This window comes from Oncorhynchus masou, chromosome 24 (genome assembly GCF_036934945.1).
Source record: "Oncorhynchus masou masou isolate Uvic2021 chromosome 24, UVic_Omas_1.1, whole genome shotgun sequence".
NCBI lineage: Eukaryota > Metazoa > Chordata > Actinopteri > Salmoniformes > Salmonidae > Oncorhynchus > Oncorhynchus masou.
The window spans coordinates 59,685,915-59,708,883 of NC_088235.1; the positions used below are offsets into that span (position 1 = coordinate 59,685,915).

Consider the following 22,969-nt stretch of genomic DNA (forward strand, 5'->3'; position numbering starts at 1 on the left):
CAGCCCACGCCCATGGGAGCAGAGCACGGATGTCAATTCAAGGACAATGCGAAACATGCTGTCATTGTCAAAACACACAGTGGATTGAACGACTGCTTCTGGACAATTTCCATAGCACCGGGAAATATATATTTTGCTTCTTGAATAATTCAAATCCTTTCATTACAGTGCTATGGAATTGGTTTGGGCATACAATTATTACTTGTTTTTCATTGTGTGTCAGGATTGTTGTTCATATCCCACATATGACACTGTGAATCACTACCACTACTATTAAGAGACTTCCCAATGAACCACTAGTCTGGAACCAAGTTAAATGTGAGACAGACTCATGTATCAGCACAATAGGATAACGTTACAACTATGCAGGTTGGTTGTCAGTTGCCACAGAACAAAATAACACAGGGGCCAGAAAGTCCACCTAGCTATGTTCGTCCTACTTCCCTAATGAATGGGACACTGAAAAAAAATTTGCTGCATGACCACATGTTTACATGAAAGGTTTGGTGATGTATAAGCAAGTCAGGCAAATACACACATTAGGTATGTGTGAGGGAACACAGACACAAACCTTCACCAAGACACATGCACGGCTCTCATTCCAAATATGTCGTAATCTCTCCGACTCCATAATTCTTATTATATCGATCAGATTCCATCTGAGTGTTCTCACTGGTCAAGATCAGAGCAATAGATAGAGAGACATGACTCTGGTCCAGACAAGACAAACCAGAACTGAAAACAACAGTCACTTCTTCATTCGATTCAGGTCCACTGGACGAGTGCAATCATAGGCATTTAACACCTCAGTGAGCAAGATATTCTGAAAATGGCCTTAAATTGACATTTGACTCTAAGGGGTGATCAGCAAGGCTTTAACAGAGACAGAGAATATAAGCAAGAGTGAATCACATGAGCGGTGGAATTTTAAGTGGAATCTAATCAAGAAAAATGGGAAGCTGGTCATCCACACCAGAAAGACCTAGATGGGTATTTTCCTTTAGCTTCCTCTAAATAGAGCACACTAGGGGAAAAATATAGAAGTGTTTATGTTTAATTACAAGTGCCAGAGATCACTTTTCCTGCAGCTGACAATGTATTTCCATACTCAAAACACTAACATGGTTGTCTGACTATTATGTTCAATACCAGCACGTCAATGTTTTTTTTGTTTTACGAAGCTCTGACCTCTGCACATTTCCAATGCAAGTCACCAGTTCTACTGTATGAAAACAGGGATGTTTTTCTTCACAATTGACCTGAAATGTAAAAAGGAAGTGAAATGAGTGCCAGGGCTATGGATTTCCACTAGATAACACAGCCATAAATTCAGATTCCAAAGCCACAAAGTCAAACATTTGCTCTTTGGTCTAAGGTTAGGGTTAGGGTTAGGCATACGTTTAGCAGTGTGGTTAAGGTTAGGTTTAAAATCCAATTTTAATTATATACATTTTAGAAATGGGTGGGGTTTAGCCATAATTATGATTTTGTTGCCATGCTAACCCCTTTTACACGTGTAAAAATGAGCCTATTTGGATAGGGCCAAATTGAAATGTTCCTAACAGAAGAACTATAAAAAGCATATGCATGACCATAGTAACACATTTAATAAGAACACTTTGGAGATTATGGGGGAAATTATCACACCAAAAGATGGAGGACACAACAGAGACAGAGAGAATATAAGCAAGAGTGAATGACCCTTGCAAATGTATAAAAATATTCCTAAACTGAAATATCACATTTACATAAGTATTCAGATCCTTTACTCAGCACTTTGTTGAAGCACCTTTGGCAGCGATTACAGCCTTGAGTCTTCTTGGATATGACGCTACAAGCTTGGCACACTTGTATTTGGGGAGTTTCTCCCATTTTTCTCTGCAGATCCTCTCAAGCTCTGTCAGGATGGATCAGGAACGTTGCTGCACAGCTATTTTCGGGTTCAAGTCTGGGTTCTGGCTGAGCCTCGAAAGGACATTCAGAGACTTGTTCCGAAGACACTCCTGCGGTGTCTTGGCTGTTTGCTTAGGGTTGTTGTCCTGTTGGAAGGTGAACCTTCACCCCGTCTGAGGTCCTGAGCGCTCTGGAGCAGGTTTTCATCAAGGACCTCCCTACACTTTGGTCCGTTCATCTTTCCCTCAAGCCTGACTAGTCTCCCAGTCCCTGCCACAGAAAAACATCCCCAAAGCGTGATGCTGCCACCACCATGCTTCACCGTAGGGATGGTACCAGGTTTCCTCCAGACGTGACGCTTGGCATTCAGGCCAAAGATATCAATGGTCTGAGAGTCCTGTAGGTGCCTTTTGGCAAACTCAAAGGGGGCTGTCAGGTGCCTTAAAAACTGAGGAGTGGCTTCTGTCTGGCCACTCTACCATAAAGGTCTTATTGAGGGAGTGCTGCAGAGATGGTTGTCCTTCTGGAAGGTTCTCCCATCTCCCCAGAGGAACTCTGGAGCTATGTCAGAGTGACCATCGGGTTCTTGGTGACCTCCCTGACCAAGGCCCTTCTCCCTTGATTGCTTAGTTTGGCCCGGGCGGCCAGCTCTAGGAAGAGTCTTGGTGATCCCAAATGTCTTCCATTTAAGAATGATGGGGGCCATTGTGTTCTTGGGGAGCTTCAATGCTGCAGAAATGTTTTGGTACCCTTCCCCAGATCTGTGCCTCGACACAATCCTGTCTTGGAGCTCTACGGCCAATTCCTTCAACCTCATGGTTTGGTTTTTGGTCTGATAGGCACTGTCAACTGTGGGACCTTATATAGACAGGTGTGTGCCTTTCCAAACCATGTCCAATCAATTGAATTTACCACAGGTGGACTTCAATCAAGTTGAAGAAAGGATCTCAAGGATGATCATTGGAAACAGGATGAACCTGAGCTCAATTTCGAGTCTCATAGCAAAAGGTCTGTTTTTTATTTTTAATGAATTTGCAAACATTTCTTTAACCGGTTTTCACATTGTCTTTATGGGGTATTGTGGGTAGATTGATGAGGAAAATATTTGATTTAATACATTTTCGAATAAGGCTGTAACGTTAAAATGTTTTGAAAAATGGAAGGGCTCTGAATACTTTCCGAATGCACTGTATGATCGGCCACCTTGCCACCCTCTTTATAGCTGAATCCCGTTGTGGATCCGATGGCTGTGTATTTAGTTGAGTGTCCTTAACCCCCTTGGCTGATATCGTACCCCCTCCCCCTCCTAGTGATATAGGAGTGTAGGCCAGTGCCAGATTTTTAAGAACTTCCCCTTATTGAATCCGGAGCAGTGAATGCTCGGAAAATGTATGTTGGCAGCAGAGGTGCCCTGTGTAGATTTTGTCCATTTTAACAACAGCTGGTAATTAAGGCCTAGTATCCCTCCAGACAAACTGAACCAGTCTAACCAGAAAGTGGTGTCTGCAACAACCTCTCTCAATCACATGAGCGGTGGAATTTTAAGTGGAATCTAATCAAGAAAAATGGGAAGCTGGTAAAAAAACGACATAAAGCATCAGGTTGTCTGGTCATCCACACCAGAAACTCCGAGATGGGTATTTTCCTTTAGCTTCCTCTAAATAGAGCACACTAGGGGAAAAATATAGAAGTGTTTATGTTTAATTACAAGTGCAAGAGATCACTTTTACTGCAGCTGACAATGTACTTCCATACTCAAAACACTAACACGGTTGTCTGACTATTATGTTCAATACCAGCACGTAAATGTTTTTTTTTGTTTTACGAAGCCCTGACCTCTGCACATTTCCAATGTGAGTCACTAGTTCTACTATATGAGAACAGGGATTGTTTTCTTCACAATTGACCTGAAATGTAAAAAGGAAGTGAAATGAGTGCCAGGGCTATGGATTTCCACTAGATATCACAGCCACAAATTCAGATTCCAAAGTCACAAAGTCAAACATTTGCTCTTTGGTCTATTTAAGGTTAGGGTTAGGCATATTAGCAGTGTGGTTAAGGTTAGGTTTAAAATCCAATTTTAATTATATACATTTTAGAAATGGGTGGGGTTTAGCCATAATTATGATTTTGTTGCCATGCTAACCCCTTTACACATGTAAAAATGGGCCCATTTGGATAGGGCCAAATTGAAATGTTCCTAACAGAAGAACTATAAAAAGCATATGCATGACCAATAGTAGCACATTTAATAAGAACACTTTGGAGATTATGGGGGAAATTATCACACCAAAAGATGAAGACACAACAGTTTACCTGACACAAGACTGAATCCAAACGTTACACTGTTGATTTTTGTTCATTTGACATTTCTGTACTTTTCACAGCATTTACCAATAACTGACAATACTCTGGATACATTCAGTAACAACATATGCGTATTCATTGACATTTTAGATTAGGTGCAATACAAGGGTTTAGGTGCGGTCTAACTGGTGTCTCCAAGTGGCCACACAGTTCTCCAAACTGTGCACAATTCCTAAGCAATTTCAATGCACTTTTATGACTCAAGGAAAGAACCTTCAACTTGCTCAATCCAAAAAGGTTCCATTATAATCGCAATCTGTGTCAGGTGGGCATCATTTGAAAGCGTATTCTATTGCCAACATGGCTAGCTGAGTTACAAAATATGATCTTACATTGTTACGCCTCGATCACACCGACAGCGCTAATGCATTTTGGTACGCCAGAAGTACATCCATTTCCAATGGAACGCTCCGTTTGCCTTGCAGCTTTGCTTCGCAGAGGCAGTTGCAGTGTGTTCTGTGTCTTACATACGAAGGATTTATTGTACGAATGCGTCAAACTGTACGCGTAGACGGCTTGATATAAATAGTAGCAGAAGGTGAATGTTGAGCTTTTGTTGCACACATATCCAGATGATGCTGCGTACTATTTTGCGCAATGAAGCTGTCGGTGTGATCAAGGCCTTAGGTTTTCAAAAATAACTTCAGATAAACAGATTGTAATTTAGAATGGAATCATGAGTGCGTGTTTCGGCAGGAATTTTTTCTTCATAATACGACAAACATAGCCTCATTCTTTTAAGGACATCCCAGGGTATAGTACGTCTGTCATCCTGGTACGTATGTCATCCTGGTAACTGTGGATCAAACATAGCAATCATAAACATTGATACTGCTAGAAACATAAGAATTTCACTTGGGACTCATCCGATGGCATTGAGGAGTTTACCACATCAGTCACCAGCTTCATTAATAAGTGCATTGATGAAGTCGTCCCACAGTGACCGTACGTACATATCCCAACCAGAAGCCATGGATTACGGGCAACATCCACACTGAGTCAAAGGCAAGAGCTGCCGCATTCAGGAAGCGGGACACTAACCCAGCTGCTTCTAAGAAATCCCCCTATGCCACATTGAAGGTCCCCAAGAACACAGTGGCCTCCATCATGGAAGTAGTTTGGAACCACCAAGACTAGAGCTGGCCACCCAGACAAACTGAGCAAATGGGGGAAAAGCGCTTTGGTCAGGGAGGTGACCAAAAACCCAATGGTCACTCTGACAGAGCTCTAGAGTTCCTCTGTGGAGATGGGAGAAACTTCCGGAAGGACAACCATCTCTGCAGCACCCCATCAATCTGGCCTTTATGGTAGAGTGGCCAGACGGAAGCCACTCCTCAGTAAAAGGCACATGACAGCCCGCTTGGAGTTTGCCAAAAGGCACCGAAAGGACTCTCACACCATGAGAAACAAGATTCTCTGGTCTGATGAAACCAAGATTGAACTCTTTGGCCTGAATGCCAAGCGTCACGTCTGGAGGAAACCTGGCACCATCCCTATGGTAAAGCATGGTGGTGGCAGCATCATGCTATGGGGGATGTTTTTCAGCTGCAGGAACTGGGAGACTAGTCAGGATCGAGGGAAATATGAACGGAGGAAAGTACAGAGAGATCCTTGATGAAAACCTGCTCCAAAGCACTCAGGACCTTAGACTGGGCGAAGGTTCACCTTTCAACAGGGCAATGACCCTAAGCACACAGCCAAGACAACGCAGGAGTTTCTGAATGTCCTTGAGTGGCCCAGTCAGAGCCCGGACTTGAAATTGATCGAACAACTCTGGAGAGACCTGAAAATAGCTGTGCAGCAACGCTCCCCATCCAACCTGACAGAGCTTGAGAGGATCTGCAGAGAAGAATGGGAGAAACTCCCCAAATACAGGTGTGCCAAGCTTGTAGCGTCATACCCAAGAACACTCGAGACTGTAATCGCTGCCAAAGATGCTTCAACAAAGTACTGAGTAAAGGGTCTGAATACTTATGTAAATGTGATTTTTTTTTAAATTAGACATTTGTAAATATTTATAAAACCCTGTTTTGCTTTTTCATCATGGGGTATTGTGTGTAGATTGATGAGGGAAAAAACAATTAAATCCATGTTTAGATTAAGGCTGTAATGTAACAAAATGTGGAAAAAGTCAAGGGGTCTGAATACTTTCCGGATGCACCGTATGTGAGAATGCTGCTCATTGACTATAACTTAGCATTCAACACCATAGTGCCCTCCAAGCTTATCACTAAGCTAAGGAACCTGGGACTGAACATCTCCATCTACAACTGGATCCTGGACTTCCTGATGGGATGCCCCAGATGTTGAGGGTAGGCAACAACACATCCACCACACTGACCATCAACACGGGGGCCCCTCAGGGGTGCGTGCCTAGTACCCTCCTGTACTCTCTGTTCACCCATGACTGTGTGGCCGCGCATGATGCCAACGTGGTGTCACATTTGAAATAGATAGGAATTTTAAATACTTAGTGATAATTATTTACTCTAACCTTTCCTTAAAAAAAGATATCAAAAGTATATGGAACAGCAAAACGCAACCTGGTAAATGTTTTATTTATCAGAAACCAAATGTCAACAGATGTAACAAACTGTATATGCATTCAATGATTTTGTCCCATCTCTCGTCACAACCTGGTCACAAGCTAGTATCACAGCAAACCACTTCAAAAGCTCTAGAAACAAACTCTGAATGTGCTGGACAAAAAACCAAACACCTTTCACCACTGCAATATCAATAAGAAATACAACCTACTGAGCTTTGACAGGTTCTTATACCTTGCCGACACTTCTCTGCTGATTAAGATCACTCATGACCTTTCCCAACCACCTCAATTTGTTACATATTGTATGGGCAATACCAGGACAAAAAGAGCTTCAATTAGAGGAGCCTTCTCATTTCAGTTTTAGAGTCCACCAAATTTGGCCAGACAGCTTTTTCAGTCGGTGCGTCAAGACTATGGAAAAACCCAACCAGTGTCAGAGAGTGCAGTACCTTTGCTAGCTTCAAGGCAAACTGGGAAAAGTAGCTTAAGGCAAACCAGTCATGTGAACATTAAGACATTCTGACTCTTAAGAAGTCAGATAATGTAAGACCAAGGGACATTTAAACTCTGATGTAATATTAGCATTGTATTGTCCATTTTTCATATTTTGATAGATAGATAGATAGATACTGTAGATAGATAGATTTTAATAGTGTGTTATATTGTAGTATTGTATTGATGTATTAATGTTGATTGTTTTCTGCCCAAGGACTGCAGATAGAAATTTGCTATGTAGAGAAATCTGGTGCAATGGCATGTTATACATGGTCCCTGACAAATAAACAAATAATAACACAAATATTAAGTTTACCGATGACACGGCGGTGGTAGGCTTGATCATTGACGATGATGAGACAGCCTATAGGGAGGAGGACAGAGACCTGGCAGTGTGGTGCCAGGACAACAACCTCTCCCTCAACGTCAACAAGACAAAGGAGCTGATCGTGGAATACAGGAAATGGAGGGCCGAGCACACCCCCATTCACATCGACGGGGCTGAAGTGGAGCAGGTCGAGAGCTTCAAGTTTCTATACCACTAAGGAGCTATCACGGTCAAAAGACACCAACTCAGACACGAAGAGAGCACAACAATGCCACTTCCCCCTCAGGAGGCTGAAAAGATTTGGCATGGGCCCTCAGGTCTTGCAAGGTCCTACAGAGGGTAATCCAGAACATCACTGGGGCCGAGCTCCCTGCCATCAAATCAAATCAAATTTATTTATATAGCCCTTCGTACATCAGCTGATATCTCAAAGTGCTGTACAGAAACCCAGCCTAAAACCCCAAACAGCAAGCAATGCAGGTGTAGAAGCACGGTGGCTAGGAAAAACTCCCTAGAAAGGCCAAAACCTAGGAAGAAACCTAGAGAGGAACCAGGCTATGTGGGGTGGCCAGTCCTCTTCTGGCTGTGCCGGGTGGAGATTATAACAGAACATGGCCAAGATGTTCAAATGTTCATAAATGACCAGCATGGTCAAATAATAATAAGGCAGAACTTCTATACCATCCAGGACTTCTATACCAGGCGGTGTCAGAGGAAGGTCCTAAAAATGTTCAAAGACTCCAGCCACCAAAGTCGTAGACTGTTCTCTCTGCTACCGCTCGGCAAGCAGTACCGATGTGTCGAGTATGGAACCAACAGAACCCTAAACAGCTTCTACCTCATACCCCTGCATATCAACAACGAACTGTTACACTACATTACCAAAAGTATGTGGACAACTGCTTGTCAAACATCTCATTCCAAAATCATGGGCATTAATATGGAGTTTGCTGCTATAACAACCTCCACTGTTCTGGGAAGGCTTGCCACTAGATATAACATTGCTGCAAGACTTGCTTCCATTCAGCCACAAGAGCATTAGTGAGGTCGGGCACAGATTTTGGCCTAATCGGCCTGACTCGCAGTCTGCATTCCAATTCATCCCAAAGGTGTTTGATGGGTTTGAGGTCAGGGCTCTATGCAAGCCATTCAAGTTCTTCCACAGCGATCTCGACAAACCATTTCTATATTGACCTCGCTTTGTGCACGGGGCATTGTCATGTTGAAACAGGAAAGGGAGTTTGGAACTCGGTAGTGAGTGTTGCAACGGATGACAGACAATCTTTACACGCTACATGGTCCTAGACTTTTCTGCTTCACAATAACAGCACTAGCAGCTCTAGCAGGGCAGAAATTTGATGAACTTACTTGTTGGAAGGGTGGCATCCTATGACGGTGCCATGTTCAATGTCACTGAGCTCTTCAGTAAGGCCAGTCTACTGCCAATGTTTGTCTTTGGAGATTGCATGGCTGTGTACACGATTTTATACACCTGTCAGCAACTAATTTGAAGGGGTGTCCATATTATTTTGTATATATAGTATATATAGCCAAGTTATTGTTACTCCTTGTGTACCTATTATTACTTTTATTATTGAGTGTTTTACTTTTCTTTTCTTTCTCCATTTTCTTTCCCTGCATTGTTGGGAAGAGCCTGTAAGTAAGCATTTCACGGTTAGTCCACACCTGTTATTTACGAAGCATGTGATGAATAAAATGTGATTGAACATTTGATTTGACATGAGTTTTCACATACGGAAATGTGAAGTGCACATTTGGACTCACGGGTGTGTGGTTTGACTGTATGACATCACAGCAGTAATCATTATAATCCTCAACGTCTCATCTTTCACAACACAACGACTCCTCTCAATTTACAGGATTTCCCTCACTCAGACGACAACAAATGTGCAAAAGTAGCGCCATTAGCGGGAGGGATGATGTCATCTTGTCAAAACCCATACAGCCTTAAGTGGGGAACCTGAACTCTGACGTCATGTATAGAATGTTACTGTTCAGCCACTGCGTTCCAATTTAGGTGCTAATCAATGACAAAATCTGCCATTTTCAACCCGTATACGGGATGACTGGGTGAGTGGAAAAGGCTACCTAGGCTCCATCTTTGTTTCCTTGTGTAGGTGAGGAGACATGAGGTGAGGAAAAGTGATCCTGTTTTGCTTTCATCATCATATGATCTCAGATCCTCTACTGACCTGTGGACTTGTACAGCATGCCTGTCATGGTCCCGGCAACAACCGTGTTGATGTCATCCTCTGCTCCTCAGGTCTTCGCGATGGCCACCCCAAACACACTCTACAACAGAGCTGAGGACAAGCATACAGGTGAATTATTGTCACATTGTTTTTTGTTTCTATTGAGACAATAACAGTATTACCAATGTGTGGCACTGCTGAAAGGACATCTGTGTCAATCCACAGGTGGGGAATGACAGGCACTCACCCACTGACCCAAGTGTGTTCGCCCATGACACTCCTTGGCGGGTCACCAGATTCAGAATCCTAAAACAGAGGGCAAGTGAGGAAGGATATAATATCCATTAAAACACAGACACAAAGACTCACCCAACTTCAATGGGACACAAGGGTTGATTTACAGTTAGGGGTTCTAGTAAAAGTGCTGCATATTTGGAAAAACTGATACACGCCTGCTGCATCGCCAAACAAGACTTGCTTCAAGTCCAAAACTACTATCCTTGAGTGGATGAGATCATCAGGCCAAGTGTAAACAGCCTGCCAGATCATAATGTATCATCATTTATCTGATTCAGCTTTAGACATTCACTAACAGTAAGATAGACGGACAGTGGCAGGTTGTGCAGTACCATCTTTTGACAGTGATCAGCTGAAAAATAATTATCTTGGTCAAACCAATATTCCAACTGTAGCCAGCATTACACAGTGAACACAATGTACCCGTGGCCAAGGCAGACTTTGCCCTTCTCCCTTGGCAGGAACAGCTAGGTTTTTGGGCCTTGACATCCTCAGCTGTGTCACAGCACTGAGAAGTCAGGTGTGTCAACACAGGTGTGTTTGAGCACAGGGTCATTCAATGGCAATGGGTGAGCATGACAAAACAAACTCTCAGTGAAAGCAACAGCATAGTAGGGGTTTACAACATAAAGACAATATGATGGGGTTATCTTTGTTTCCTTGTGTGGGTGAGGAAAAGTGTTCCTGCTTTCAAATCAAATCAAAGTTTATTTGTCACGTGCGCTGAATACAACAACCTTACAGTGAAATGCTTACTATGCTTACTAACCAATAGTGCAAAAAAAGGTATTAGGTGAACAATAGGTAAGTAAAGAAATAAAAACAACAGTAAAAAGACAGTGAAAAACAGTAGCTAGGCCATAAAAGTAGCGAGGCTACATACAGACACCGGTTAGTCAGGCTGATTGAGGTAGTATGTACAGTGGGGCAAAAAAGTATTTAGTCAGCCACCAATTGTGCAAGTTCTCCCACTTAAAAATATGAGAGAGGCCTGTAATTTTCATCACAGGTACACTTCAACTATGACAGACAAAATGAGAAGAAAAAAAATCCAGAAAAACACATTGTAGGATTTTTAATGAATTTATTTGCAAATTATGGTGGAAAAAAAGTATTTGGTCACCTACAAACAAGCAGGATTTCTGGCTCTCACAGACCTGTAACTTCTTCTTTAAGACGCTCCTCTGTCCTCCACTCGTTACCTGTATTAATGGCACCTGTTTGAACTTGTTGTCAGTATAAAAGACACCTGTCCACAACCTCAAACAGTCACACTCCAAACTCCACTATGGCCAAGACCAAAGAGCTGTCAAAGGACACCAAAAACAAAATTGTAGACCTGCACCAGGCTGGGAAGACTGAATCTGCAATAGGTAAGCAGCTTGATTTGGAGAAATCAGCTGTGGGAGCGATTATTAGGAAATGGAAGACATACAAGACCACATATAATCTCCCTCGATCTGGGGCTCCACGCAAGATCTCACCCCGTGGGGTGGTCACAAGAACGGTGAGCAAAAATCCCAGAATCACACGGGGGGACCTAGTGAATGACCTGCAGAGAGCTGGGACCAAAGTAACAAAGCCTACCATCAGTAACACACTACGCCGCCAGGGACTCAAATCCTGCAGTGCCAGACGTGTCCCCCTGCTTAAGCCAGTACATGTCCAGGCCCGTCTGAAGTTTGCTAGAGAGCATTTGGATGATCCAGAAGAAGATTGGGAGAATGTCATATGGTCTGATGAAACCAAAATAGAACTTTTTGGTAAAAACTCAACTCGTCGTGTTTGGAGGACAAAGAATGCTGAGTTGCATCCAAAGAACACCATACCTACTGTGAAGCATGGGGGTGGAAAGATCATGCTTTGGGGCTGTTTTTCTGCAAAGGGACCAGAACGACTGATCCGTGTAAAGGAAAGAATGAATAGGGCCATGTATCGTGAGATTTTGAGTGAAAACCTCCTTCCATCAGCAAGGGCATTGAAGATGAAACGTGGCTGGGTCTTTCAGCATGACAATGATCACAAACACACCGCCCGGGCAACGATGGAGTGGCTTCGTAAGAAGCATTTCAAGGTCCTGGAGTGGCCTAGCCAGTCTCCAGATCTCAACCCCATAGAAAATCTTTGGAGGGAGTTGAAAGTCTGTGTTGCCCAGCAACAGCCCCAAAACATCACTGCTCTAGAGGAGATCTGCATGGAGGAATGGGCCAAAATACCAGCAACAGTGTGTGAAAACCTTGTGAAGACTTACAGAAAACATTTGACCTCTGTCAATGCCAACAAAGGGTATATAACAAAGTATTGAGATAAACTTTTGTTATTGACCACATACTTATTTTCCACCATCATTTGCAAATAAAGTCATAAAAAATCCTACAATGTGATTTTCTGGATTTCTTTTCTCATTTTGTCTGTCATAGTTGAAGTGTACCTATGATGAAAATTACAGGCCTCTCTCATCTTTTTAAGTGGGAGAACTTGCACAATTGGTGGCTGACTAAATACTTTTTTGCCCCACTGTACATGTAGATATGGTTAAAGTGACTATGCATATATGATGAACAGAGAGTAGCAGTAGCGTAAAGAGGTGTTGGCAGGTGGTGGGTGGCAGGACACAATGCAGATTGTCCAGTTAGCCAATGTGCGGGAGCACTGGTTGGTCAGGCCAATTGAGGTAGAATGTACATATGTACATGAATGTATAATTAAAGTGACTGTGAATATATGATAAACAGAGAGTAGCAGCAGTGTAAAAGAGGGGTTGGGGGGGTACACATTGCAGATAGTCCGGGTAGTCATTTGATAACCTTTTCAGGAGTCTTTTGGCTTGGGGGTAAAAACTGTTGAGAAGCCTTTTTGTCCTAGACTTGGCACTCCGGTACCGCTTGCCGTGCAGTAGTAGAGGGGTGGCTGCGGTCTTTGACAATTTTCTGACACCGCCTGGTGTAGAGGTCCTGGATGGCAGGCAGCTTAGCCCCAGTGATGTACTGGGCAGTACGCGCTACCCTCTGTAGTGCCGTGCGGTCGGAGGCCGAGCAATTGCCGTAGCAGGCAGTGATGCAACCAGTCAGGATGCTCTCAATGTTGCAGCTGTAGAACCTTTTGAGGATTTCAGGACCCATGCCAAATCTTTTTAGTTTCCTGAGGGGGAATGGGCTTTGTCGTGCCCTCTTCACGACTGTCTTGGTGTGTTTGGACCATTCTAGTTTGTTGGTGATGTGGACACCAAGGAACTTGAAGATCTCAACCTGCTCCACTACAGTCCCGTTGATGAGAATGGGGGTGTACTCAGTTCTCCTATTCCTGTAGTCCACAATCATCTCCTTTGTCTTGGTTACGTTGAGGGATAGGTTGCTATTCTGGCACCACCCGGCCAGGTCTCTCACCTCCTCCCTATAGGCTGTCTCATTGTTGTCGATGAATAGGCCTCCCAATGTTGTATCGTCTGCAAACTTAATGATGGTGTTGGAGTCATCCCTGGCCATGCAGTCGTGGGTGAACGGGGAGTACAGGAGCGGACTGAGCACACACCCCTGGGGAGCTCCAGTATTGAGGATCGGCGTGGCTGATGTGTTGCTACCAACCCTCACCACCTGGGGGCGGCCCGTCAGGAAGTCCAGGATCCAGTTGCAGAAGGAGGTGTTTAGTCCCAGGAACCTTAGCTTAGTGATGAGCTTTGAGGGTACTATGGTATTGAACGCTGAGCTGTAGTCAATGAATAGCATTCTCACATAAGTGTTCCTTTTGTCCAGGTGGGAAAGGGCGGTGTAGAGTGCAATAGAGACTGCATCATCTGTGGATCTGTTTGGGGCGGTATGCAAATTGGAGTGGGTCTCTGGTTTCTGGGATAATGGTGTTGATGTGAGTCATTACCAGCCTTTCAAAGCACTTCATGGCTACGGACGTGAGTGCTACGGGTCTGTAGTCATTTAGGCAGCTTGCCTTTGTGTTCTTGGGCACAGGGACTATGGTGGTCTGCTTGAAACCAATATTCCAACTGTAGCTAGCATTACACAGTGAACACAATGTACCCGTGGCCAAGGCAGACTTTGCCCTTCTCCCTTGGCAGGGACAGCTAGGTTTTTGGGCCTTGACATCCTCAGCTGTGTCACAGCACTGCGAAGTTCAGGTGTGTCAACACAGGTGTGTTTGAGCACAGGGTCATTCAATGGCAATGTGTGAGCATGACAAAACAAAATCTCAGTGAAAGCAACAGCGTAGTAGGGGTTTATAACATAACCCCATCATATTTGTCTACTATTTCTAGTTTTCCATGGAACAATGTTGTGTTATTACTGATAACGATTTTCTGGAAAACGATGGTGCTGCATATCAGCATTATAAATTCAACAGGCTAACAGGTTTTGTGAGAATCAATTTCAGCTAATTCAAAAGTGTATAATTCAGTGCTTCTCCCACCCCTCTAACACTGGTCTTATGCTATCAGTAGTTTACCTTTGGATCAGTGAGTTCCTCACTATGACTTAATCATTGATTCATGTCATACCATGTGAAGTCCGATTCACAGGAGGCTGGTGGAACCTTAATTGGGGAGGAGAGGCTTGTGGATTTCACGTGTTTGATGCCATTCCATTTGCACCTTTCCAGACATTATTATGAGCCGTCCTCCTGTGGTCAGATTATGTATGCAGATGACTTTGCGCCATACAAAAAATAAAAGCTAAGTATACTTTTATGTCCCAAATCATGGCCTCATATCTGTAAGGGCAAGAGAAGATGAACCTTTCAGGTGGTTGTCCTTTTGGAGTTATTACTAAATCAATAACGATTGCAGATGGCTCAAGCAACCCATAAGAAGATTGAGTTGGGCCAAAATCCTACTACTTAAACATCATTACCCATATAGAAACATTTAAATATATTTAGAAAGTTCAAATAGAACCCTTGAAATCATTGCACCACCCCAAACACAATGGCGGGCATGACAAATTGGAGACTTAACAACCAGCCATCTGAAATCCTTTGAAGCATACTGAACTAATTGGTAGAGACTGCCCTCTGCTGGTTGATACCTGAATGAGTAATTCAATTCTTCTGAAAAAAGGGATTGAGATTAATAGAACTATTAATCTGCTTTGTGTCTCAAAACCAGAAATAATATATGAAGGAGATCCAATTTAATCACAGCCTGATTCGATAAATCGGTGTACATTGAGTGGTTTAGACCAAGCCATGTTTTTGGTCTCTAATAGTCCCATGCGGAGCCCGTTGAGAGCTCCAAACGCTGCACTTGAGAAGCAAAACAAACAAGAACTTGTTTTACACAATTTTATTTTACATTTCATACAGGCTCAAGAGCGAGAGTAAGCGACAAACGAGATTTCCCCTGTAATACAACAGCCTCCAAGTGTGAAAACAAGCTAGTTCAAATCGGCCTGTGGTTTAGTTAGCACAAATCGGTAAAATTAAATCATCATGGTCCTGTGGGAATATTAGTCATTGATGAATTCTATACAACGGGTGGGTCCAACCCTGAATGCTGATTGGTTAAAAGAGCATCCCAGCCGGTGTCTATTCCACAAATGACTACTCGCTAAATCTATTGACGTTAAATGCCCATTTACTCTGTTCCATTTGACGACGCAATCCACTGTCTCATCAACCCAGACAGGGACATTATTAACTTGATCTCCACTATAAAAAAAAGCATATAGACTCAACTCTATCTCACATTTATTTTAGACTAACATTTAGTTTCGCAGCTGAGATTTGTATAAACCTTACTGTCTGTCCGATATTTGCAGAATTGTTTCAATGTTAAAATCTCCAACTGTCCCGTAGTAATGAACGTGTAGGGACGAGAGAGAGGCAGGCAGCGCCAGTCGAAATCATGAATCAGTTGGCATAATTTTTTATGTATATATAAAGAAATTAACTGAAAAAACATTCAGACGAAACGAAGTGCAGCTAGTTTGCAATCTCTCCAACTTCAGTTTGAAGTCGTTAGATACGTTTTTGGCTAGTTTCTCTGAACCACAGTATCCTGACGAGAGAGCACATTCATACAGGCTCAATAGCGAAAGTAAGAGACAAAACAAGATTTCCACTGTAACACAACAGCCTCCAAGGGTGAAAAAACTAGATTAATTCATTCTAACTGGAACTCACGTGTAAAATATATTGGATCCACGTACCAGTTACTGCCTGAGGAAAGAATAAAAAAGACAGTCAGCTGGTATTCATGGCCACAAACAAACAGCTCAGACTGAGTTGTATAATTTGTCTATATCAGATTGACAAACAATTTACATGGGACACCGGCGAGTTCAGTGTTTGAATATTCTGGCGAGGCTCCACTAAATATGCTAAAACCACCTATACTGGATACCCTTGACCAGGAACATCAACAAGTGGATCCAGTAAGGGTGGTTTTAGCTAAAACATCACTTAGTCTTCATTGATCCACCTGATTCCCTAAAATGTCCAAACACTGAACTCGCAGGACCCCGGCATCCCATGTAAATCCTTTGTTAACCTGCTATGTACAAATTATGCAATTCAAACTGAGCTACGTCTTGTAGCCATGAGCATCAGCTGACTTTAGTCCATGTTTTCTAAACTTGTGTGAGACTGTCTTCCTTCCTTGGCTAGCTACTTTAACTGTACTTTTAAGGAATTATTAGCGCAACTACTGTAGCTAGGAAAATGTAGCTAGGTGGCTTTCAATGGATGACTAGCCTATAAACCATCGATTCTGGTGAGCATTTAAAACCCAGGCTTTGTTAACTAGCTATATAGACTAGCTAGCACTACCTCGTCTTGTTTCTGGCTATCTAAGCGTTAGTTAGCTAGCTTTTATCTGAGTAGCACTGAATAGTTAGCTGCTTTGACATTATTGGGTGTACTACTGGTTTCTCAACTCCGACCCTGTCAGATAAGTGACATGTCGTTACAGTGACAGCTAGCTAGTAGCATACTTGTTGACAACCACATGACACATCATCACTCAAAAAGTCGTAAAGACAAGAACGACGTCCTGTGTTTGGATCGACAATAAATCTGAAATTAGATGGTTCGAATGGAAAGGGTGATTAAGGCCATTACTCTTATTTAACAGTCGAACTTTGAAATTGTGTCGTTGCACGTAATGGACAGTAGACGAGTAATTCGACAGTTTAAATAAACTGTTCACTACAGTTTTCACGACACCCTGTGCTTGGTAGCTATGTCCTGTCCAATGATTGTTCCTCTCTGGTGCATTGCCCAATGAAATTCGAGATGTGAATGCTGCGCAGGAGCGGTAGAGCGCATGGTTTTAAAATGCATGTGGCTAGCTAGCCACACACTGTCCTTCAAACGCTTTAAGACAATCCACAGTATTTAAAATCAGTGATGATACGCAGCCATTGCCAAGGCTTGACATTCATGAGGACGCTGGTTGTGAATTGACAGAGGTGCGGCAGAATCGACTCATTTCGTCGAGGGTCAAGACAACGAATCTAAAAGGATAAAAGCCCGGTAAATACTAATCTCGAGACCATTAAGCTTGCGCCATCGCTTAATTCGGTATAGCTAATTATTCATACGTCAAATTTGGCTACATAACCTGCCTTATAATCACAACAACGACAATACAATAACGTCTTGGGTTATTTATGCCAAATATAGCCAGCTTGCCATTATCTATTGAGCATATTATGCCGGGTGATGTGCTCAGCCACCGTTTGGTGGTAATTCCTGTAAAAACAAAATGTCCATCTCGTAACGACGGGACTTCTGATAAAAGAATTTGCTGTGGACAATGGTGTGAAGCCAGCCCTGGAGCGTTGGCTCTCGTTTTATGCCCTCCTCAAGCTGCATGTGTCATCGATGCTCGATTTGACCCTGTCAACCCGCCAAGATGTACATGATCAGTGACTAGACATGTACATTGTTTAATGTATTATTCTTTCTATGAACAGTACTATGCAGCTTGGTCGATAGAGAAATATTTGTCTGAGAAAATCTATTGAATAATGCACGATTACGGAAGGAAAAAACATGGTTTATGCTCAGCGCTATTTTTATGGCGGGCTGAATGAATTCGTTTTAGCCAGAGAGCATTCTGAGATAATACTAGAGAATGAATAAAACATACATTGTACTAGTAAATATCTTTGGTCGATGTAGTTTTGAGATGTCATTTCGGGATTTGTGAGTGTTTTCGACACAATACATACATCTGTCTCCTGTCTGTTGTAGGCGGCCTTTCAGCTACAGCCCATTTAATCCCCTCCCATGATGCATTGTGCTCATCCCAGTCCCTACTGTATTTCCTGTTTATTGTTGCTGCTTTGTCTGGTCATTTTCTTTCGTCCTCAAATGTAGTATATTTACTCACATTTTCTAATTGCTAATCATTTCTGGTGTTTTGCTCAAGCTCGTGCAACCGTTTAACGTAGCACCACTCCTACTGAAGCAAACGTCGTTTTTTGTTTAGTTTTCTCCAGTCAACGTAATGCAAAGCACTTCCTCGCTTCATTTCCCCACAATTCAACTCCACGTTCGATAGTGAAAGTACAAGTATGTCCATGTTTTTATCTGTGATTTTCAAAGGTATTTTGTTTATGTGTAATATTGGATGTGGTGGTCATTTGTTTTGTCAAAAAAACAGTTTACTTTTTTCCCCTCTCTTTTAGGAGTGGGGGAGTCTTATTGTACCATTGGCCCTGTAATTCCAACGAGACCAAAAGTTACACACATTGACATTTGGGGTTTGCTCCAATGGAGGACTCTGAGACTGACTTGACTTCGTCTGAACCGGATGCACTTGGGGCAGACTTCATCACAGTGGAACTGGATACCCAACCCATAGAATATGTTGTCAAGTGGGCAGAGGTCGGGTCCAAGTTCACAATATCCTGTGTGAAAAAGGAGGCGGACGAGGGGTCTGGCCTAAATCTGGAGCATGTGAAGGCAGAGCCAGACGAGCCCTTCTTTGCCCAGTATGATGAGGAGTTCCCTGGCTGTGAGATAGCAGAACAGAGTGTTGTAGTAAAGACGGACGACTCAGATGAGGATGACCACACTGAGCCAGGGAGTAGCCAGCTGGTTCCTGTTGGAGATGGCTCTGATTCGGGCTCAGAGAAATGGGAATATATTTCACCAGGGGGATACTACAGCTGCAACTACTGTGGGAAATGCTACAGTCATTCCTCAAGCCTATCAAGACACCAACAATTGCACACAGGAAAGGCACCCCCACCCCCAAACAAGCAACCAGATACAGGGTCAGGTGAGGGGAACAAATACAAATGCACGCAGTGTGCAATGCGATTCAAAAGCAGAAGAGCTCTCGGAACTCACCTGCGAACACACCGGGGCATGAGAGTTTACCCATGCAACATCTGTGGGAAGGATTTTAACCACAGCTCCAGCTTGTCGCGTCATAGGCTCATCCACAAAAAAGGGAAGGGTATTCCCTCTGGTGTCATACCTGCTGAAATCAGTTATGTCCGCCGCCCACCTGGCAGCAGGAAAAAGAAGAAGCAGGCTGATGAGAAGAAGATCCCTGGCGAAAAGAAGTTTCCTATTAGGAAGAACCTCTCTGGAGAGAAATTCTACGCGTGTACACAATGTGATATGACCTTCAAGAACTCCATTGGCCTCTCAAAACACCAGGTCTCTCATGTCAAGGACCTGCTTAATAACTATGCCCACGGTAAAGACGGTCTTACCAAGTCCTCTGACTTGAAAATACGCCTCAAGTTGTGCTCGAGGGACAAACCCAACTTCTACACCCTCTGTAAGAAGAACAAGCGATCAAGAGCTGCCAAGCGCCAGCGCCAAGCATCGGTCTCTGAGGAAGAGGAAGGACCATATGCATGCGAGCAGTGTGACAAGCGCTTCAGCCAAGTGCAGAGCCTCGCCAGGCACCAGCAAATGCACAAGGGAGACAACAAGTTCAGCTGCTCTTACTGTAAAAAGACCTTCACCAGATTGTCCAACCTCCACCACCATGAGAGATCTCACTCCACAGGAGGGAAGTATGAATGCACAACCTGCAGCAAGACATTTGTGCACTCGTCCAGCTACTCCAGGCACAAGCGGCAGCACGCAGAGGAGGAGGCCCGCCAGCGGAAGGGCATAGATGAGATGGAGCCACTTGATTCAGACTCTGAGTGAGCGTAGTCGTGGTCTGCTCTTGACTGCCCACACTCAGCTGTCAAAACTCTGGGTTTCAGGGGTTGGGAGGTTTGGGGGGGATTTTGTTTGGGACTGGAATTGGCTTTACTCTTGAGTATATAAAGTGTGTAATGACTTATGTTTGTATGGTATCAGAAAATTGGATCTTGGGATGGGGTTAGGAATTTGGGTTCCCCACCCCCTTCCCCCTCATACACATTTTACCTAAATTGCACTGACAATGTTGTCCTCTGCTGCTCATGCAAAACATATTTTGATTTATTTTGTTGAAATTCCCTTTTGGCCATGTTTCGTTACAGGTTTAGGGTAAAAGAGTTCCTAGAGTCTCACCAGCTGTGTAGTATATTGGCCATGTCAAGATATCACCCTTAACACACACACACACACACATCAGAAAACCACTATAAAATGCTTCTGATATTGAGTATACACCCTTTACTGTATGTAATCTTTTTTTTTCTTTTTTTTTTTAAATCTCTGATGTGACAAAGGGTCAAAATGAAAACCTGGCCATCAAACTAAATCTGGATTTGACCTCAGTGGATTAATCTGATGTCTGCACTACGCCACATACAGTCTCTGGTTCAATCAAGCTTCTATGGTTTTAGCCTCTGATTTGTATCTGTTCATGCAAGTAATCTCTGATGCTGAAAAAACAACAATCCAAAGCAATGAAGAACTTTGAGGAAAAAAACAAAGGGAGGTTGATTGAATTCCAGGCATCGCCAGTAAATGTGCTAATTATTAATCCTTCAATCAGAAAACTGCGTTCTTTTCCTGTCCCCTACTCCACATCACTTGATTAATGATCTTAATGACACACAGTGGTGAAATGAAAAGACAATATTTATTTCTACATGTTTGGCATAATTGATTTGTATCTTTTTTTTTGAAAACTGCTAGTGTTGAGTGATCAACCAAGTTTTCAATTAGTTTTATTCTACTACACAGTGTTCAGATGAATGTTCAGATTGTTGATTTAAAGGATTTGTCCAAATATTAAGTCCAGTCAGATCCTTTGAACTTGAATATGCTATATTTGATATTTGTCAACATATACTGCAATTCCCACAACGTATACAACTGTGACTCCATATATATGTATGCATGATGAATATAACATGAGAATAGTTTACAATATGTTGTTTTTACATCTGCTGTTCCTGTGTGTGTAAAGCATTGCTTTTGTGAAAGTGAGAATAATTGAGATATTTAATAATATGTGCAGTGCATTTTGACAAAAACACTCAAATATTCCTGGGATTAGGGATTTAATATTTTGTTCAAGTATTTGTTTATTGAGGTTGTAGGGGAAACTGCACAATTTATTTATGAATTGGGAACAAAGGTGCAATTGAAATGGTAGTGAATGTGATTCACATCCATGGCCATCGTTGAAAACACCTTTTAGGTGGCAACACCTTCCCCATTTGCCACCAAAGTTCCACCTTTTCAGGTGTACCTTTCAAAATCTATTACCATTCACAGAAATATTATCAAGTGCTGTCAACTACTTACTGTGTATCTCCATAATGCTTGTATACATGCATAGCCAGATGGATTTCCTTTTCCAGCTAAACTGTTCAATTATCTGTTCAAAGTGCTTAACTAGTCTCCTGTTCAATGTTTTGTATTTGCTTTAAGCACAACCAGGGTACCCTGAACAATGATCAACACTTGACTTTGTGAATACCATTTACTGTTTGAATTGGTATTTTATTTGTGACTTCTAACCTCTTTCTTTGAGTGTTTGAAAATGACACCTAGGGAAAGTGTAGTGGCATGTATCAAGCACAGACCCAGTCTATTGCACCCACAATGATAATTGAAGATGGAACAATTATGATAAATGCTTGGTACTTTCCCTGTATTTATGTTACTAAATGTTTTTTGGTTTGTTTGTTTTTGAAGAGCTAGATTCCCCTGCTTCCCTTAAACCTTAGTTGAGTCGGGTTAAATATAGTTTTGCATTTTTTTGTTTGTGGTTCTGGCCTTTTTCTCCAATGGCAAACATTCTTCTCTCTTATTTTTCAGCAATCTCAGCTTTTTGAATTCTGAAACTCATTGTTTTCTTTTTCGCTGTCATTATTTAATTTTTTGATGCAGCGGACCTACATCCTATAGAGAGGTGTATGTTTTTTGTATTGTGTTTGCCATTAGAATACAGTTGACATGTTTTGTCTTGCGTTTTGGTAATAAACCTTTCATGAAAAAAAATGGTCCATGATGTCCTGGATCTGTTTGAGAACATGTAGGCCTATGGTGGATTTCAGAATATTGGAACTGCTAAATCAGTAAAGGGATCACAACTCAATTGTGCTTTACCACTATTCAGTTGTCATTTGACTTCAGCGAGACTATTAATAAAGTACAACTGTCCAGTTGCTGTTGGTAATTCACCATGTGGTTTTAAAGTCCCCCACTAGATGGCAGCAAAACACTTCAAATCATCACTCACAGCATGACCTGTTACAGAAACAGAAGACTTGTCAAAATTGAATTCAATTTTTTGTTAAGAAATTGAATTCAATTGTGATAATAGTTTTTTGCACAGATTTTAATTATCAGGTCATCTATTCACATTTAAGACAATCCATAAAAATTGTTATTGGTCTACTGACTAAGGGCACTATTCAATCCGCTTTGTGTAAATTCAGTTTTACAGCGGGATTTAAATTTAAA

At 42.4% G+C, this 22,969-nt stretch overlaps 1 protein-coding gene and 1 pseudogene across 3 annotated transcripts; one reads left to right on the plus strand and one right to left on the minus strand.

The window, feature by feature from the left end:
* Positions 1 to 853: 853 nt before the first annotated feature.
* Positions 854 to 16,506, minus strand: LOC135511413 (mitochondrial import inner membrane translocase subunit Tim23B-like; annotated as a pseudogene).
* Positions 16,507 to 17,498: 992 nt separating this feature from the next.
* LOC135512412 (zinc finger protein 883-like) lies at positions 17,499 to 22,714 on the plus strand. Of its 3 annotated transcripts, XM_064934424.1 has the most exons (3): positions 17,499 to 17,620; positions 18,582 to 18,664; positions 18,781 to 22,714. In XM_064934424.1, exon 3 carries the CDS (start codon positions 18,866 to 18,868, stop codon positions 20,264 to 20,266), a length of 1,401 nt encoding a protein of 466 aa, XP_064790496.1. In that variant the 5' UTR covers positions 17,499 to 17,620; positions 18,582 to 18,664; positions 18,781 to 18,865; the 3' UTR covers positions 20,267 to 22,714. The 3 variants fall into 3 exon arrangements, with proteins under 3 accessions (XP_064790496.1, XP_064790494.1, XP_064790495.1); XM_064934422.1 differs by lacking the exon at positions 18,582 to 18,664; XM_064934423.1 differs by lacking the exon at positions 17,499 to 17,620 and having other exon boundaries at positions 17,628 to 18,664.
* Positions 22,715 to 22,969: the final 255 nt, after the last annotated feature.